General features: G+C 30.5%; 1 protein-coding gene across 5 annotated transcripts in view; it reads left to right on the forward strand.

Moving 5' to 3' along the window:
- The window catches only part of LOC130448859 (uncharacterized), a 56,352-nt gene that overhangs the window by 18,518 nt on the left and 16,033 nt on the right, over positions 1 to 21,801 (forward strand). For all 5 annotated transcript variants that reach the window (XM_056786406.1, XM_056786408.1, XM_056786403.1 and 2 more), the window contains exons 2-3: positions 17,532 to 17,603; positions 20,811 to 21,058. In XM_056786406.1, the coding sequence (XP_056642384.1) occupies positions 20,977 to 21,058 (82 nt within the window). In that variant the 5' untranslated portion in view covers positions 17,532 to 17,603; positions 20,811 to 20,976. The remainder of the gene's footprint in view (positions 1 to 17,531; positions 17,604 to 20,810; positions 21,059 to 21,801) is intronic.

Consider the following 21,801-nt stretch of genomic DNA (forward strand, 5'->3'; position numbering starts at 1 on the left):
ATTGTTAAACCGATCGGGAAATTGGTTTATTTTTGCCCACTCGTAAATCAATGAACCCAATTCATCACAAGTGAATGCAAGTAAGCGCTGTTTCATTTTCTTAAGATCTTCCTAGTCCTGAAGAATTATTTTGTTTATTTGTATGGTAAACGGTACCTCGAATACTTTAGAGGCACTCGGCCATCCCATCTTCCCATTTGAAGCTGTAAGAGCTTTTCTCACACTGTTGGCGTTGGTTTTTTTCAAGTATTTTCCAACCATTTATAAAAAAGAAGAAAAGTGATAATATTTACATTGTGTTGAAAAATGACATCGGTAAGAAATATTATAACAAGCAAAGTTCAACAATGGTGACTCACGTAAAACTGACAACAGATAAGATGTTGCTTATTTCGTGGGCAGTCCTTAAATCGATTGCGCGTTATCACAGCAATGTCGCCATTTTATGTCACTTTTCTATATCTTTTGATATGTCCATTTGATTGGATTGGATGATACAGGCTAGGTTAGGTTAAGTTAGGCTTCAAACGTATTCATTCGATTTCAACAAGAATCTCATATAATTTCTCCTCTTTTTCAGTAAAATAATATCGTTATAAAGCTTTTACCCAGATTCACAAGTCACAACAATTTAGAAGAACAGAAACCTTATTCACTTTCTGATTATCTCACTTAAATCTGAGAATATGTAGAGATGAATTAATTTTTCGCAATTTAGGTGCGATTTTTCAAAACTCATTTCTAAAATCAACATATGAATTTTTCTACAATTCATCCATTAGGTGACAGTTGTTTCTTTTTCATATCTTCGTAATAACCGAGATCTCTATTTAGATCTTAGTAACACCAATGGCTCCTCCTCTTTTCTGCAGCTTTTTACGTTACCATTATCTTCAACCTTTAACATCTTTATTTGAATATCCTCTATTAATTGCCAAAACAAGTCGACTTTTTGATTTTTCTCTTGTGAATGTATTTCGTATTAATATTAGGATTAATCAAGATTATGTTCTTCCTTCATTTTGTTTGTCCTTGTTTAGCTCTTTACGAAGATTCTTGACATTTGATTAACTGTTCTTTCTACATTATTATACTATCAAAGATCATTAATTTTATGGTCGAATAATGAACAAGATACATTCAATTCATTTGCCGCCAAGATTTCCTCTATTTTCATCAAGCTTCTATTAGAACAAATTGTTTGTACGAGATATATCTGAAAAGTTTTCGACCTCAACCAGAAGATGTCAATATGAGCTCATCAAGATTAAGTGAGTTTTGAATTCGATTTTTACTCACGTTAAGTGATCAGATGAACGCATTTAGAACACTGGTCGAAGACTGATAACGATATAGTCATTTCATGATTTTGTCTCATTTTCTAATTTTGGAAAAAAATGAGTGACAACCCATAACGATTAATATTGAGGACACCATGCTTAAAAAACAGTGACAGTAATTTTCCAATCAACAATTTTTTTTATTTAAACATACATAATCCCGCATCAACTACTAAGAGTTATTAGTAAGGGCAACATTCACAACATAGTAGTATAATTTATAGTAATGAGATATTAGATTTTAGATATCAAATTTGTGTCTTAAAGATAACTTCCTTTTCGGAAAAACAGAGAAAAAGAGATTGATTTTTTTCCTAGCTTTTACTGTCTTCTGTGTTCTTCATTTTGATGACATTTGATTAGTATATGCTTTACTGTGAGGCAAAGTATTAGGGAGAATAATTCATTTAGTATTAGTTTAATTTGTTCGTGAAGGCACCAAAAGCCGTTTAAATTCCATTGTAGAATATAACGATTAATCACAGATAAAAGATAGATAAAATTTGACGTTTCGAATTTTCTTTAAGTCTTTATAAAAATATTTTGATAAAATTGATATGTTGGTAGTAAATAATTTTGTTTAAATCTTGTGATATAATTTTGTAAGGTTTTATTTATTTTTTATATTTATATATATTTATTAATAGTGTTTTGTAGAAAATCGCAGATCTCATAAAAGGAAAGGTGGGCTTCGGTTTTCAATTTGATCATTGATTGTCTTTAGTAAGGTGCGCAGATCTTCACTAGTTGACTTATATTTTTTTTCTTTCTTTTTGATTTGAGTGTCTCAGTAGTTAGAGCGAAAGTGGTGGGAGGGCTATCTAAACATTCAGGTAATGTTGAAATTTGTAACCATAAGATCTGTTGAAAGTAACTGCATTTCCGGTCATACCGCTATCAGTTGTTTTGGTTGTGGGTGTTGTCATTATTCTCTTTATTTTGAGGCATTCAACTTTAAATTGGTGAATTTAGCAAGAGAGATGTAGTTGATTTGGAGTAAGAGAATTTAGAGAAGAGAATGATTGACACAATTGAGAAAGTTGTAATGATAATATACTCAACTTCAAAAGACTTAATTTCCAATAATATGAAAACATCAACTTTATGTAACTAGTTACTTGTCTCGGTTATATGCGTTGTGTTGCATCAGTATATAAGCTGCATCACTAATCTCCATCTCGAAATGATGCAGTTTCAGTGGAAAAGGACTTTGCTTTAAATGGACTTCCTGAACTACTACTCCAGCACTCACAATTACACTATCTGATGCAGACTTCGACAAACGATAGCTTACTTTCAATCTCTCAAGATGGTAACTTGGTTATCGAAACGTGCGTCAGACTTGATTTGGTCGAAATAAACTATACATGTCTCTTCAGTATTTTTAACTAATGTTGGCAGTTTTATTACTAAGAAAGCCCAAGGTGCAATTTTCAACGAGTAGGATATAAAATGATTTGGTGCAATACGACTTATAACAAAAATACAACGATAACAAAAAATATTTGGTTTATTGTTAATTAATACATACTATATATACTCGTACCGATAACAACTTTTAAACATCATTTGATATTAACGGAAACATAAATATTATTATTATATGAATAGTTCGAACTGGCATTAAAAATTCATAGTGTTCACATTACACAATGAGTAAACAACTAATAAATTTGGATATTTTCAAGGGTGAATTCGTTAAAATTGACTTTTCTGTTTGTTCAAAACGGTTTGCCAAAATGTACGAGACACTTTGTTCCATTTAATATAAGAAGAAATTGTTTGAAAATGTAAGTTTCCTCAAAAATATTTCGCAGTGTTTTATAAATATATTTTTGACTTTGATTTTTTATGTGAAAGTATGTGAAACTAAACTAAAACATTGTGTTTCAAATCAGACCTTTCCTAAAAGTCAACATACTAATTTCTAAGACAAATTGCATGAATGCTACATATACAAGTGCCGTTGTTTTTCAACTTTCAACTCTTCGTGCAGTTCTCGCACTATACACTCCGCCATTGTTGACATTCAGTCGGCGGTGTGCTACAGCCACGTAAATATGTCGTCCGCCACTATTGATGCTCCTGCCAAATGTGAATTGCGAAGTATGATTCGTTTTCTACAGGCTGAAGGCCATAGTGCTGCAGAAATTCATCGAAGAATGAGTTGTGTGTATAGAGAAAACTTCATAAGTGATGGTGTTGTGGGTGAATGGTGTCGAAAGTTTAAAGATGGCCGTGTTGATGTGCACGATGAAGGGGACCAAGAACGCAAATCTGTGGTTTCAAATGACCTGGTTCAACGCGTTGACAGAATGGTTAAAGAAAACCGCAGAATCACCATTGCTGCTTTGTCTACGAAATTATCAGAAGTTTCAAGGTCTATTTGTACTCTATTGTTAATGAATGGTTTGGCTACATTGGTGGCAACTTTCTTTGAAGAGGGTTAGGTTGTCCACAGATATGACAAATGTCTCAATCTCTTCGATGATTATGTCGAAAAGTAACCGTAAGTGTACTGATCTTTTGGTAATAAAATTATTGTTTTACATGAAATTGTCTTGTATTTATAGACTATCGGAGGTTAAAAAAAATAACGGCCCTCGTACTTAGGTTAGTTTCATGTATTATTCAGCTATTTTAATTTCCTCAATGATGTATTATCGAGAAAAATAACCAAATTCATGATTGATACTGAATTCCGTTATAGTTTAGATGTCCAATAATCCTTTTAATTAGTATTGAGCAGGGCTTAATCAAACCTGCTTAAATTTATCGATTAGATTCCTATCTATTTCCTCTGTACTCCATTTACATCAGATTTCACGACTACTTCTTTCTACTAACCAATACCCCAGCTTATTTTCAATTTTGAAAACTATGCATTACCGTTGAACAATAATTCGCTGTCAAAAAATTTCTATCGTCATATTTTTATCAATTATGTATTAGTTCAATAATAAATATTTATGAGTCGAGTAGAGTAATACTTTTTTTCACGAGTAGGACGGTTTGACAAAATTTTTTCTACGTCCGTAAACTTAAAAAAATTCTACAAAACCTTTATCAATTTTAATTTTGTAATAGTAATGTTAGAAGTTCGTCGTTATTTACCTTTAGGGTGCCTTTCAATTTTGATTAAGTCGACCAAAGTGTTGAAGACATTTTGGATTTAATTTCAGAATAAGCTAGTTACACTTTTTCTGTGAAGCTGTTTATCCCTTTTTTAGTACGCCACTCCATAAAAGAATTAATTCCTCTAAATACTGTTCCCTGAATTTCTCTACATGATGCTACAACATCATGAGATATTATTTGTAATGCATTAATAATTTACAATAAAATGTCTTTTGTCATTTTTTGGAAAATGCAATAAACTTTTCACGTTCGTTTCAAACCGCACAAATACCTTAATAGAGACGAAAACGTGTTTTGGGACGTGCATAGACAAAATATCTAGATACCCAACGCACTACTCGGTTTTTACCCTACCCGTCTAAGGCGCCCTCTAGGCACGCAGTCTCGTTATTTAATAGCCAGACCTCGTTGTTGCAAACTCGCTTGTCGTCTTGGCGCGTGCTTGTGATTATTGGAGATTAGTGGAATACTCCTAAACTTAAGTAAAACTATTAATGACTGTTTCATTTTATAAACTAACATTCTAAGTTTAATGTATTATGATGGTGCGTTGAAATCCCACTCATTTTGAATCCCCTGATATAATATAGCTGGTCAATAGTTTTTTATCAAAATTATCATCAAAAATGACAATAGGGTTCTCAGTAGCTATTACAATCATTAATTTCTGGTGTTAGTTATGTCAAATATTATGTAGGTAGGAAAATGCATCTTCATAATTACTAATTTATTTATATATGTTTCAAATTCTATATATTTACCATTTTCTTCCTGGCGCAATATCTAGTACACAAATTTATTTTTAAAGAGAATTTATTTTCAATAGCAATTTATTAACTAAAACAATGTTACACCATAACCAAACAATATTTTGATATCTTCGTCGTTCCAGTTTTCTCGTCATATCACTGTTTACAACTAAATATATGTTACGTCATCGAATACGGAAGAGATCGATTATCTTAAATAAAAATCTTTTGGTGAGAAAATACAAAAATAGTACCATCTTTTCTTTTCAAATCTATCATATCATCCTCTGACGTATATTGTTCTCCCTGTTCTGACTATTATCATTAAATGAGTAAGGTTACATAGTATTTCCAAATGTGAGAGGCTAGTCATAAACGAAGAGAGTAATCATGATCATATTTGACGTACTCTGACATACTCTCTATTGTGCAAATCACTAAAATCTTATATTATAGGTCGTTGGTTTTTTCTAATTGTTGAGGAGAGAGAAATAAGCCCATCAGTTGTTTGAGAATTCAGAACTCATTCAGAAGCACTAAATAAGTGAATCGAGTATATACCGACATTGCTGAAGAATCCATTGAAATAATACCTTTAAACATGGGACTACAAAACGACATTGTAGAGCCGAAATGTATAAAATTATGTTAAATGCATTTAAACCTGAAATTATTGACGGCCAATTACGAGTGTTGGTCTGTAGTTTCTGATAACACAACTAAATTTAAAAATCAATACACTTTTGCATACGTTTGGACCAATTAACGAAGCATTTTTTCCATTCCGATTGAGGCACCTCCTGAACATGTGATTTCAACATATCAACCGCTTTTCAGGTAAAGAAAAATGTTGACCTCACAATTTATTTTTGATCTGCGAGAATAATAAAAAATCATTCGATGTTTTGACTGTTCAAAAACGTTTTCGTTTCATGTGTAAGAGATCACATTGTTGTAGTGGATAATAATTCGTCTCCTGCCATTGTTTACCCTGATTTTTTCGAACACTTCTGGTAAACAAATGCATGTGTACCATTCAGAATTGACCGTTCTACGTTGCTCTAATTGAATGGTGGCGACATGTTCAGTTATTCCGAAAAAACAAGCAACCATTGCTCGAATTGCTTCGTGCTCGAATATCTTGTGTTGGATTTGGTTCGTCTTGAAAGACCCATACATTCGATTGTTGTTAAGTTTCGGTTAAAGACGTCTTGTGAAGCGCTGCGATTGAATGTTTTCAGCATTTCTATACACCAATCTACACGAGCTTTTTTGAGCGATGCGGTATCCAACGCGAACAAAACTTTTTCATAGCAAAATGTAGAACTAATACCCAAGTATGCCTTGATCTTACGGTATGTCACATGATGATCTTGCAATTTCAGTTTACACACAGCATCGATGTTTTCTAGTACAACTGCAGCCAAGATTGATATCGGAATACCACCGGAACACAGTGGCTCGAGATGGTGCTTCATCACCAAAAGTCGAAGCGAGTTGATCGGCGCACTGCTGTTGGTTTGATCTACGTCTTATAGAAAATCGTTGCACTCAGATGTTCGCGATTTAATTCCATTTTTTGACCAAGATATATATTGAAACAACTCAAATAGCACTCTTTTGACAATACGTTCTGAGTACGTTCAACGTTAAAAATGTCAATTTTTTTGTCTGCAATGTCAGATTTTACATATTCATATCAGTGTTGCTATATCTCAAAACTAAAGTAGCCACCCTCGTATTAGCGTATGATTTTTTACATTGAAATGATATCTTTTAATAATCACTTTACCCTTATCTTAAGTGATAAAAAAATATTCCAAAATTTTTCTTCTCGTTTTCCACATCAGAGTTTTTTAGTTTATGATTAATTATTAATCACAATCGGTAACTTATACTAGAAGCGGTTAAAGCTCAGAAAATATATTAAAAGTTAGTTCACTTTGGTGTTTCATTGCCACGTTATTCTCTCCTTCTTCTTTTGATAATGTGGGAGTCGACACGTCGAGAATTTTTAAAATTCCAACCCATGAACCTAGTTCTTTTGTTTATAATCCTGACCTCGGAAACCTCTCCGGGTTAGAATTTTAAAAATTCTGGACGTTTCGGCTCCCACTTTGAAGCCATTATCAAGAGAAGAGTGGAGATAAGGTGGTTATTCATTTATTGTGTAAGAGGTGATCCGATTCCGCGGTCTCAATCTGCCTACTCCATGCAACGAATGACCCCTTTTTCTTAGTTGATTCCAAGGTCTCAATCTGCCTACTATTTGGAATAAGGAAAGAGAAAATTGAGAAACAAAAAAAATAAAATGATTGAAATGGAAAATAAAAATGATATGCTACCATCAAGAGAACTGTTGACAATAACACACTCACAGCTGTTCTTGAGCTAACTGGGGAGCTAGTCGCCTGGACCATGTAATTATAGGGAACCTATTGGCTGGTTTTGGGGCTTTGGCACGCGTAGGAAGTATTTCATTGGCAGGTGGGCTAATAAATGTGTTTCTCGGGGAGTTTTAGGGAAAATGTAGATGATGAAGTTACCGGCAATCTCTGGCTATCTTCCCTTGTGTTCAGATAGTTTGGACGTTTCTCTATTTCGATAAATTCTCTTTTCTTCTTAATAATATTGATAGTAAACAGAAGAGACCTAAAATAAAGAAAATTTAGAGATATTATATATATATATATATATATATATATATATATATATATATATATATATATATATATATATATATAAATGCATTTAAATGTTCTTGATTTTAGGTCTCTTCTGTTTTAAAATGAGTTTTTTTGATGACTTTTAATAGAAAGATCAATTTTGAAGTTTCTACTCTTCTTTATCTTATCTTTTAAAATATCAAAAAAAACTAATTTTGAAACAAAAGAGACCTAAAATCAAGAACATTTAGATGCATTAATATATCAAAAGGTCTAAAAAATTTATATATAATTATATAATATACGCATTGTTACGCAAAACATTTCAATTCGAAGCTTGTTAGCAATGCAAATACACATTAATTAAAATTCATGCCAAAACATGCTCTATGAGGGGAAAGTTGAAATGAATAACTAGTTTAGACAATCAATTTTAATGGTAATTCTGTTGTTCGTACTAAATCCGCATGTGCGAATGTATGTGAGAATTCCTTATACTAACTTCGCATACGCACCTATATTCCGATAACCGTTAAGTTACAAAGACGAATCAATAAATCCATGACTTTTCATATAACAATAAAAAAGTGTAGATTAACCCCAGTCAAAAGCGCCGTCTTCACATATTATAGTCAGGGATAGAGAAAAACCTCGTTATTTACAGAATTTCGTATATTTGTCAAACAATCTGCTTTGTGGAAAAGAAACATCACTTGAATCAAGACTACGCTTGATAAATACTACAATTTGATAGAAAAAAAGGCCATTCGCTTATGAAATTTTAATGAGAAGAGTAATAAAATACCAAGTAAAAAACAAAATACAGGAAAAACTATTTTACTTTAGAGATACTTGTCGTTGCTTCGTATTTTATTTGAAAGAGTTAAATTTTCTGAAAAAATCGTAAAACAGCAGCTCAAATTCGACTGCTTTAAGTACAAGTGACAAAATTTATCCAAAAATACATGTATAAAAATAAGTGAGTGAGTGAGTATATATAATGTGGTCATCGGTGTCAAAATTTTTTATATATTTCTTTCAAATCACAAAATTTATCAAAAAAATTAATCCATTTGAACTTTTGATATTAAATATAGTAATGAGCAGGACGTCACTATACCAATCATACTTGGTAACATTATTAGAATAAAGTCACAACATAGAAATTCTTCAAATGGTTTAAGCCAGGCTTTAAATTGAACTATATTACAAAAAACATTCTAATCTTAATTTAAAACATTCTCGCTGTAAGTTTTTTACAGTACATTTATTTGAAATTTCACGCACTTTCAGAAGTATGAATTTATTAATTGCTCTTTTATTTCTAGTAGAAAGAACAATTTCTACCACATAATTGTTTTAACGTTCACGTCGTTCTATAATTATGTGAGAAACAGCCAATAAAAACTGTACAAAGAAGCAGTATTCTTAAAAATGAACCTTTTCTTTGTTTGTTGTGCCTTTTTCACGATCGCTGACAGGAATAGGAATATTTTTTTCAGGCGTAAATGCTAAATTTAAGTTTTGTTACTACTATTATTTGGTATCTTAAGGAGTTGCCGAGAGTGGTAGGATGCGTTGTCCATGTGTCTATTAGAACTTCGGTAGTCTTTTATCTGACGCAAATAATTTTGCTGCCATCAAACTGTCCTTGAAGATTCGGTTATTGCCATCCGTTTATTCAGTTTTTAGTTTTTAAAAACACATGCTGACAAAAATTGACGCAATGTTTCTAAATTGGTATAATTGTATTCTGGATAATTTGCTACCATTTGCTGATTTCAATTATTCTTTACATAGTTTTCGGTTCTGTAAATGATCCACAGCAACCCCTATCGTGACTACTCGATAAATGGTAAATTTATTTACTTTAGTTAATTCAGCAATTCTTATTATGACTGCATTATCAGATTGCTGGATATTTTCCTTTTTTAAACATTCGGATATATTTAAAATAACTTGCTGTGTTTGTATATCTAAATCTTTATTATTAAATTAATAAATTAATACCTCTGTTTAAGCACACTATGCACACTATGCAATTTCATTGTCTTCATTCGTCCATGGTCTGAAAGACGCCATATTTCTATTTATTTAAAGACATTTATGAATTAAATTAATTTAACTAAGCCATGCCACTGCTTATCGCAGACTTTTTGTCTGGAATATTTCGAAGAAATTGTGTAAGTACGCCTTCCGACGGTTTCGGCCAATAGAAATCAATTTATGTTTACGATTCGATCTTTTTATTGGTAAACAGTGGAGATGATGAGTCCACGTGGACTGACTGTTTGTTAGATGTTTACCGAATTTTATACAGGCAGTAAACGTTATTTTTCATTTCATAATTTAGTATTTATGAAATATTAATTCTTCCTCGCACAAATGTCTTCTGCAATTGATATTGGAAGAACTATAACTTGTAAAGTACACGACTTTACCATAACTGTATCGGTGAATCCCCGACAACCTATTACTGCGCATGCCAAATTAAGCAAGATTATGCATATATTATGACTTCGTAAACTAGATCATTTTTTGCTCCATTTATTATTTATAGAGGAGATTAGTTTAAAATCACCTGCAAGGACGTAAGATGCCGAATATAGAGGATATCCATTTAAACTTTCTACCCACGAAATAATTGAATAGATTCACACTCAAAGTATGAAAGTACTAGAGATTGTGGAAACCTAACGCATATCGTATGGTTAGGTTAGGCGGTTTCAATTTTGGTCGATCGTTCTGGTATGAAACAATTTTCCTCTAGCTCAATACCTTAGACGGCAACTTCATAGAAGTGTTGAATGGGTCAACAGTAACATAGAAGTTTTATAACAGTGGACGAAACTTGGATGTGCCATAATACTTCAGAGACCAATGAGCAGCCACCAAAATTATAGCGACAGTTTAATGCCTAAGAGTTGAAAAATTCAAAGACGTAAACTTATTGGGTCCATTGAATGAGAATTTGACAGAAACATTTGGTCGAAAAATTTTTAAGCAGAACAATGCAAGATTACGTATATGGTATTATTCAATTACTCCCTCTATACTGTCCGTGATGATTACTTGTTTTCAAACTTGAAAAAAATGTAAACAGAACCGTCTTACAATAAAATACTTTATGGTGTTATCGACTAATTAGGTTTCCGCAAGGGAAAACTGGGAATAAATCAGCTGAAAAAACACTACGTTGTTATTTAACGGAATACTTTTGTTTCCATTGTACTGTCCTTGTATTAATACTTTTTGAACTATGCATCTAATACATACAGGTAATGAACAAATGCAATTCTCATGTATTCATTTGTCGGCGATTAAAATTCAATTAAGAACACTGAACTGAAGTTTTAGCTGCAAATATATTAAATTTATTAGAATTAGAATTAGAATTACAAAATAGAGGTATAAATTTTACTTAAATTGTTTAGATCTTTTTTATGATTTATAGCTTTTTCGTTCTTATGAATGTGAACCATTTCTAAAAATTCCCTTTTTCGTGTATTAGATTCAGTTTCAAGAATTTTTGAGTCTGTATAATTGAATTCATGTTTTTTTGATATTTCATGGTTCGTTGATGCAGTTCTATTTTCTAATTACTAAGATGTTTGCCCTATGTAGATAGCGTCACAATTAGTACAAGGCACTTGATATATAATAATTTAGTGAAATATTTGGATAATGTATTATGTCCTCTATGACTTATACTAATATCATATTTATTGAAATAATTCGATAATTGTTGGAAAAGTCCTTGTACATATGGTACGGAAAAATGTTTTGATGTTTCCTTTCTGTTTTGTTTTTAAATTGATTGTAGTATCTGTTTATCCTTTTCTTGACTATTTTATTAATCATTTTTTCCGGAAAATTATTTTCTTTCAATGCAATAGAACTGCATTAACGAACCATGAAATATTAAAAAAACATGAATTCAATTATACAGATTCAAAAATTCTTGTAACGAAGTCTAATACACGAAAAAGGGAATTTTTAGAAATGGTTCACATTCATAAGAACGAAAAAGCTTAAATCCTAAAAAAGATCTAAATAATTTAAGTAAACTTTATAGCTCTATTTTGTAAATTCTAATAAATTTAATATATTTGAGATGTGGAAACCAAGGAAAAAATTAATTTTGATATTCATGAGAAATGTGATCTATAGATCAATATAAATAAGCATATTGCATATATATATATATATATATATATATATATATATATATATATATATATTTCGTCCAATAGGGAATTTCAAAAGCACGCCAATTTTGCTTTTTAGGGGGACTTTTTGAATAAATTTTCCTAACACTTGAAAAGGAAACATATAACGTGCACGCAGTAGTACGGCTAATAGTTGATTACCTTGTCAGACTGTCTCGTAATTATATTAAATAATGTTTCAAATTACTTGGTGAGAAACAACTGAATATTTTTTATTATCTTATAATACAATAGAAACACTCCTTACATGGACTGATATTCCTTTGTGTTTGTACTTCGCAATAACAAACCGTAAACGATGAAAGATTTGGTACAGTAGCGGTTGAAGAAATAATACAAGGTGTGGCTATCAAATAACGACACTGACCCTCTACAATAACTCATTTCAAATTAATACAATTTTCCTTTTCATCATCTTCCGTCCATTGTTTTAAATAATGATGGAAGTCTTCTCCTGTCAATTCCTACAAGACGCGTATCCTCTTTCATAGCTTCGTAGGACTCAAATATTGTTCGTACCATTGAAAATCATTCTAACGAGTTTGGGTCATGTGTTATTTTTAATAGCATTATAGCACATTATAGCATATCACTATCAATATTAGTGTCAACAAACATTTTTGTACTAGATAGGCACACACATTTTTTGGATGTTAATATTGTCAGATTTGCTGTATTGAATTTTTACCAATCCCAATGTACTTTTCTATTCTTAGAGTACAAATTCGTTGCTTTATAACTGAACCTACTGGCTTGCAGCAGTACCACAGAGAGATTGATATTCTATAATCTATTATTATGAATTAGAGAGTACTATGAAGATATTGCATTCGTAATCCACAAGCGTGGATTACGAATTACTACTTTTATTAGGTAGTTAAAATATTTTTTCAAGTTAAACCTCGAGTATTTTTGTATGAAATAACATTTGTATAATATAATGAATATTTTTTTTTTTTAATTTATTGTCGCATCAACTACAAAGGTTATTAGCGACATGTCAATTATAGTTTGTGATATAATTTGGTATCTTTCAAATACTTAATTATGTTTGCATTATTACAATTTTCATTGAGTAAGGTGGTTATATTGTCTGGAAAATTGTTAAGTATTCTTTCATTTCTGTACTTTCGACAATTTAACAATAAATGTTCAACATTAAGGTATATAATGAATATGTCGGGTAAACATTCTTATTTTCACTTAATTAACCTGCTTTTAAATCATAAATAGCTGAAGGTAAAAAAGTGCAATTTTTTCTAAAATGTTCCATTTATGAATAAAGTATGCTGAGAACATTGTGTCATAAGGACTAAAACTTTTAAAACAACGTTTCGACCATAAATAATAGTTCTAATATAAAAACTCACTAATGTAAGTGAGTTACCTCTCACAAATTCAAATTAGAATGGAAAATAGAAGATGAATTGTTGCAACCAATAATTACTATTATTTGGAATTTAGTACCTAATCCATTCTGTAAAGTTGAAAAATCCAAAAATTGAAATCTAGAATTTATACATTTTTTGATTTGCATTTTAACATTAGGTAGAAACTAAACCATATACAATAGAGAAATAAATTTTTAAAATTCTTAGAAACCGTAATTTGTGAAATTCCAAATATTGGTTAAAATTTTACCCCCATATTGCCACCAACCTTTGTCAATTTAAAATAATAAATTCGTTGCTCCGTTCTTCATTCATAAAACAGATAAAGTGGTAAGGGTGTCTGTGACAAATGGCATTAGCAGTAGATTTTATTTTGAGTCAGCAGGGATTGTAATTGATGATTCTAAATTGAGACACCAGAGATTACAAAAAATAGGCAAAATTCTTTGGTGCTGATCAATAGAAGGATTTAAAGCAAAGTACTATCCCGATAGAGGTAAGTTCGCTTATAAACTTCCATGTTCTAGGTTTTATGTATCATTATAGCTATATACCTACACTTCTTCCGTGTTTTCAAATTATATTTATGTTGTTAGCTTATATTTTTGGAAAGCAACAATATCGTGAATTATAATTTACATCATAATCATTTGGCAAATGTGAAAAAACTAAGTAGACTAAGTAAGTGATGCATGCAAATGCAAAGCAACTACCGACATATGCGAAAGACCTGCAAAGATTGTACACAATCGGAAATTGTTGAATCACTGTATAACGAGCCACAACTATGAAAAATAAATTCAATTCGTCCCACCATCAATAAAAATCGCTTCAATTCACAATTTTATAAATAATACTTTTATAAGCTGACCGAAGAGAATATTTTTTATTGGGCAGTGACTTAACTGATTACTTAATTCAATTTGGATCTGAAATAAATTTCAATTGTTCGTGATCTTTTTCCTTTTGCCTTTTACCGAATAAACATTTGATACCGTTTGAAACATTTAATATTTCTTTATGTCCTTTGGGAGTTATTATTAACTAGAAACTACCTAGTCACCAAGCGATAATTACTGTTTGACCACTATCAACCGTATTTGAATTCTGATTTCACTTAACCCAAAGTTGGTTTAGGAAAATACAAACATTGGAATTAGTTTCTGAATATAAAAAGTTTGATGCGTCAGGCAAATGGCTGCTACATATATTTGGCTTACCTTATCTCTTTCATAAAAAGGAACTGAATAATTTCATGGCAGATATACCTAATAGTTTAACCTATTAAGAAATGACCAATTATTTGGTAGAAAATTACATAGCCACACTTATGAACACCCAATTTCAGTGATTTGTCACTTACGACCCATCCGTGTGATTCATTTCATTCTAACTTTTATAAATTCTTATTAGAGTATCAAACCGCTGTATATAAAAATAAAAACGCAACAATTGTTCAGTAATGAAAATTGAGAGATCAAGACAAGCAAAATAATTTTTAGAAAATAAAATAACAGAATGTGATTCGTGAAATATGTCTCTTATAAATACAAAATGTAAGGTTTTTTGTTTTTTTTATGTGTTTTGAATGTAAAATATTTTCACTGAAATATACGATAAATATATATTATATTTTTGTTGTTCATTTCATAATTAAAATCCCGATCTGCATAATCTTCCGTCACGAGTAGTTTAATCTTCATCACAACCACGATCACGAGTTGGCATATTGTAATAGGAGTTAAAATTTTATGGTGGGTATTAAAATCACGAGGTGGTGCATGCCTCTACATTTTTTCTTCTTCTTTAATCGCTTTAATCGTATGAATGAATATTTATTATATGATATATATTATATTCAAAAGACACCACAAGTATTGGATTAGTAAGTAGGTTTTATCACTCTCTTGTACATGAAGCTGAATAATTCGAATTGAAATAGTGATTATCCGGCAATGTAGAAAAGTGAATTATCATTGTTAAGGAAGTGGAATTATTGCCAAAAAACACTCGTTTTTCATGCATATGAAAAATCGTCCGATAGGAAAAACGTATTGGTAGTTTTCTTTCAAAAACTAGCTCAAACTAATAAGAGTTCAACGTTGTGATCCAAATAATCGATAATAAAATCCATACTAAACACTAGAAGAAAAATTAATAATCCTAATTATTTCAAACTTCTCGCATTTTTAAAAAGAGAATATTCTTACTATGCCAAATCACTATAATCTATTTTTAGGTACCAGAGTGTAATAAAACCTACTTACCAATTCAAATTTACTACTGTCGTTTTCAATTTTATACAACAAATTTTCTTGAATGTACCTGAACTAATCCCTACAAGTTTTGGCCTTTTATAACCAGAAATAGAGAACAATACAAAAAAGTACGGATGGTCAAAAGCCCTGTGTGTTAAGGATTACACAGCCTTATCATAGAATCTATAAGTACCTATTTGCCAATCAAAGTCTGTTATATTTTAGTTCCAAGAAAATCTTCCCAACAAATTTCACCGATAATACGATTTTAGGTTTTTCCATATAGTAAGGATGTCCAAGTTGTGTATTCTTAACAGCTTTGTTTAGTTGCAACTTGCAAGGTGAAGTGTACAATCTATTGTGAATTTTAGTGTGATTATGGAAAATTTTGAAAGGCTACGTAAACGTCGAGAAATCGGTCCTTTAAGAGTTAATTAAAAAATAATTCTCAATTGCTTTATAAATGTGTAGATGTAGTAGTACGATTGGTGTTGAGAAATCTACGATTTACAGAGTTATTAAAGAAAAGAAATAGCTAGTTTCTCACAGCATGTGCTCCAGGAAAACAAAAATTTGAAATAGAAAATCATTTGAGTGAAAGACATCGAAGGAAAGTATACAAAGAAAAGAAATTCCGGCAGTAGACAAAGGTGTTGTCTAGGTTCGCGATGAAAACTAGGTTTTCGCTGGAAAAGCCTTCTAAAAAATCTGTTTTAAAAGAAAGAAACCATATTGAAGTATCAATTTTGGCGAGAAGAAACTATTACAGGTCGAAGTCAGGCTATTTCAAATTATTCATCTACTGGTTCAAATCCACTAATAGCAAAAGTGGAACATTTCAGAAAAAATTGCACTTTATTACCATCAGCTGTTTATAAGTTATAAACAGGTTGATTAGATGAAAATATGTGTACATCCGATACATTCATTATATTTATTCATACAGAAATACTCGAGGTATATCTTGAAAAAATATTTTAAGTGTCTACTAAAATATGTGATACGCCTATGTATTATAAATTCTTCATAATTTTATTACTATATCATTGATAAAAAAGGCTATATATGAATACTGTGAGATGTATTGAGATCTATTTCTAATCAATTAGGCTCTAAATTTTCCATCCTTGGTTAAGAATGAATAACTTTTCTACCTTGACAAATGTCAATAAAACTAATAGTGAAAAAAGTTAGATAGATAGATTATCTATTCAAAATAATTTTGTTTATTTTTGTCTCCCTCTCAAATCGAAGAGTTTGAAAGTACTCGGTTCCAATAATTTTTAATATTTTTAATTATCATTGAAAAATCTTGCATATATATAGAAACTGGCATCTAAAATTACAATACTGAATATATAAAAATTAAACACACCTCGTCTCCACATCAACAAAAACGAACTAGAATAATTTCAAAATTACTAAATACTTCATAAATTATGAAAACACCCGCCCCTGAAACTAGAACCTTAATCCCAGGTGTTGTTTCGCGGTAGATATCAACATATCCTTATATTTCATTATAAAAGGGCACATTGAAATTTACTGTTCCCTACCACTGATCAATATTTGTCCATGTTGATAAAAACTTCGCCCCTTTCCTTTAAATGACTACAATGGGCGACGTCTATTCCGTCTCTTATACTACGATAGTTATGGCTTAGCATCAAAAACGTCTCGGGTTTTTTCATTATTATTACGTTTGTATATACACCATGTGGTCGAGTGAGGAGTGTATCACATGTGTTTTTCTTTTTCAGTATATGAATTGCCAAAAAAGTTGCTACTAGGATCAAGAATATAGAAGGTAAATGTTTTACAAAATATATCAGGTGAGTTTTTGATTTACTTATATTGTATATGCAATTTAGTTTCACTGGTTAATGTAATTCGAAATTTTTTACCTGACAACTTCCTAACTTTTAAATTTGAATTTGAATTAGAATGTGAAATGATTTAATCGTCATAGAGTTTTGTAGTTTATAATAACATTTATATGTTTTTAATCATTTACTACTTTATAATATATAATATTTGAAGTTTGATTTGTTAATAAAACGTTGGATACTGAATTTCTAACTAATATTTGATTTAAAGTTCATAATTTTTTCCATTTCTTTGCTTCTATATAATTTTTTTATAATTCTGTTATTAAAAATGCTTGAGAAACAGTGATAACTGAAACTGATTGATCAATAGAATCGGCATTTTTATTGTATCCACTAAGTTTTTTGATTAATGCTTTCTGCGTAACCGACACACCCGCTTAAAATTTTGTTTGTATCAAAGTTTCTCAATTGTTACCTTGTTTACAAACAAAACTTGCTTTTATAATTTACACGTGCATGGAATATTTGATTTTTATTGTTAGTAGGACCTTAACATATCTTGTAATTCCCGGCAATGTTAGTTTATTTTTGTCTTTATTAGTATATAATTTTTGTTTAAATAAAATTCTGTATTAAATTTTTTTGGAAAATTTAAAGTGTTATTTAAAATGTTTTTTTTTGATGACATATGAAAAATCTACTTTGGTAATAAGTGCAGAAAACATTATTCTTTGTATGTTTTAGAGGACAAAGTATATCTTTCATAATAAACGCGTTTTATTCGACTAAAGCATCATCGCTGTATTTTTGAACAAATACATTTCAAAATATCACTTTTTTGAAAAATTTTGCAATTCACTTTTCCATAATTTTCTATATTTAACATTTTGGTTAGATTTCTTTTCTTGATAAGAGCGAACCTTTTCATTTTATTCAATTCATAAGATCTAACAACTTTGTGTGCTGTGTGTAGAATTTGTTACTTCTTTCCCATTAAGAACGAGCATCTTTAAGTGTGGATGCACAGAAATCTCCTGGTAATTTTACCAGAAATTATTGTTAATAAGTGTTCACTGATCAAGGGCTATCTTAGCTGATATAAGGCTGTACTTGGCAGAAAACTTCCAGTGGTTGGCAATTGTCTCTTGACAAGTCGCATGGCGAATTTCCATTCTCGTTGTGATCTAGGCCTGAGCTTGAACTGTGATCGCCATCTTGGTTACCGAACACAGCAACATTCTGCACATAGTAGTTAGTATAGCTGTAGATAAAATAACTAAACTTCAATTCAACACATTTCTTTTCAACTACGAAACAAAAGTTGATGATGATCTACCTTCATCTTTAGGTTTACTTTTATTAGTGTGCATAATATTCCCCGAATCTTATAACAGGTAGAAACAGACAATTTATGTCGATTTCACTAACGAAATACTTCTTAAAATAGGCATTATTTATCACAATTGAACCATCTACCTGACTAACAGCTTAAAATGTTAGAATAAGATTCTTTTCCTATACAGTATCCTATGTTTTCATTAGACTACTACTACCCTAAACATTTTTTGAGTGAAAGTAGTGAATTTTGATGCGATTTCCAATCAATGTCAGTAAGTAGGAACTTAAAAATGATTATTACTGTTTTGTTTCATTTTTTGAAGTATCAATCTCTCTCTTACTATTAATAAATTTCGTTGTCAAATAAGTTTTTAACATTCATTTTATTGCTGAATGGCTTTCAAAAGCATTCATCAATAAAGATGGTGATTCTCTAAAGTATCAATGATCAGTAATATTTTCATTAACGTTTAACAAAACAAAGAAATAGAAATCTTATGACGCTTTTTTTAAGTCAGAACCGAGATGAGTAGAATAAAACGTACATCGTATTAAAAACTTATATATGAACATTTTTTCACTTTTCACCATAGTCACCAATTACATTTGAATATGTGCCAAGTAGTTGGAACATTTTTGGGATCGAATAATTAAATAACTATGGCGTCTAACCTTTAGAGTCTATTTTGATAAGTTAGAGAGTAATAAAATGATGAAGCAAAATTTATTTTCAAGTTATACCGTTTGTATTTTCGTAGGAAATAACATTTGTATAAATACTAAGAATATATCGGGTGTACACTTATATTTTTATTAATATAACCAGCTCATACCACCCAAACAGCAGTTTAAAAAGTGCAATTTCTACTAAAATGCTTCATTTTTTCAAAGGTTGAGAATATTGTATCATTCCGGTTATAAAGGAATATGGATTTAAACTTTCTAACACTACGTTCATAAATGATATAGTTTTAATATAAAATCTCAGATTTACAAATAGGGATACTATTACAAATCCAAATCAGAATTGGAATCAGATGTTATTAGGCTCAATCGTTTCATATTTTGAGTGGAAACTGAATACAAGACTTGCTTCTTAAGTTTGAGTTGACAAATAAAATAAATATTCATAATTGGATATGACTATTGTTTTTCAAAATATTTCCCATTCCCATTCCGATCGAGTTACCTCCAAAACGTGATTTGAACACCTTAACCGCTTCTTCAGGAGTAGAAAAACGTTGACCTCGCAATTTATCTTTGATCTACGAGAATAAGAACAGATCATAGGGTGCTAAAAAAGGATTGTACGGTGGATGACCCATCAATTTGATGTTTTTATCGTTCAAAAACGTTTTTGTTTGAACTGATGTGTGAGAGCTTGCATTGTTGTCGTGCAGAGTGATTCGTCTTCTGCGATTGGTTTCCCAGATTTTATCCAACAATTCTGGCAAACAAATGTTGATGTACCATTTAGTTTTGACCGTTGGTAGTAACTCGTTAATGGAGGTTGATACGCATTTTTATTTTTCTAAAAGATTAATAATAAGCAGACATAATATGTAGAATTTTATTTCGATATTAAACTTGTTCTCTATAATTGCCACACACCTATGACTCGTCGATTTCCTTCACTCTATACATTTGTCATATCCTACTATACACGGATATCATTATATTACTTTATTACTCTTAATAAAATGATAAAAATAGAGAAACTATCACAAACCTAACAGGTATAATGCAAATGGTAATTTCAATCCAAATAATTACCTAATTTTCATAAATATCAACTGAAATTCTTCAAAAGGGTTTACGAATACATTAGACCAATTCAACATTATTGTATAACACATTTTGAATTTGTTTCAGAGTACTGTATCGACGTGTAAGTTGTATGGACTTCCGGAAATCAATCACAATATTAACTATCGATCAAACTTTTTTGTTGAGAATAACAACAATCAACTTGGAGTCTCCGAAAAGAAAAAGGAGGAATTATAGTTATAGTCTGAACAAAAAAATAGTTTGACTCACGATGCAATGTAATTCTGTAGTGGCAGCTGTTTCTGTTAGTCTGTTAGGTTTATTTGTTTGTTTTACGTATGCCTGGAAAGAAGGTAAGCAACACTAACATTTATTTACGTTCACAACAGGTGGAATAGTGCGACATACATTCAAATATAAACATATTTAGTTTTCCATTACTGGTAATTCTTTTCTTGATTCTAATTCTGTTTATGGGAAGAGCCAGCGAAGGATTTTCAGTTTATCCATTATAAAAACAATAAAAGTCGCTTCTAGCAACCCTCGATAGAAAATTTTGATTAATATATTATAGGAAGAGTCATCGACAATTTTCAGTTGATTTATTTCATAAATAATGAAAGTCACAACTCCTAACATAAACTTTTGTCGACTAACAGATTATTTTTGATTATTTTTATTAAATATATTATAGGAAGAGCCAACGAAAATTTTCAGTTGATTCATTGTAAAAAATAATGAATGTTACTTCTAGCTACCCCCAACAGAAAATGTCAATTATTAGATTATTTTTAATAATTTTTAATAAACAATTAAAAAATTATTAGACCACTTTCGTACTTTTTAATAGAGAGCTACAAATTTTGAAAAAATAGATAATTTTTCATTCCATTGTTTTACAATTTTCATTAAATAAAGGAAATTAGAATTAGAAAAAATGTATTCCCTAATGGCAGAAACAAATTAACTCACCATCAGCCATCACCAGGGTGAAAATTGTTCTCCTGAGAGAACGAGGGAGATAAATTAATATTTGTTAATTGAAAACAGTGCATTGTATCATTTATTCAAATATAAGTATCAAATATTGGTCAAT

Source organism: Diorhabda sublineata, chromosome 9 (assembly GCF_026230105.1).
Source record: "Diorhabda sublineata isolate icDioSubl1.1 chromosome 9, icDioSubl1.1, whole genome shotgun sequence".
NCBI lineage: Eukaryota > Metazoa > Arthropoda > Insecta > Coleoptera > Chrysomelidae > Diorhabda > Diorhabda sublineata.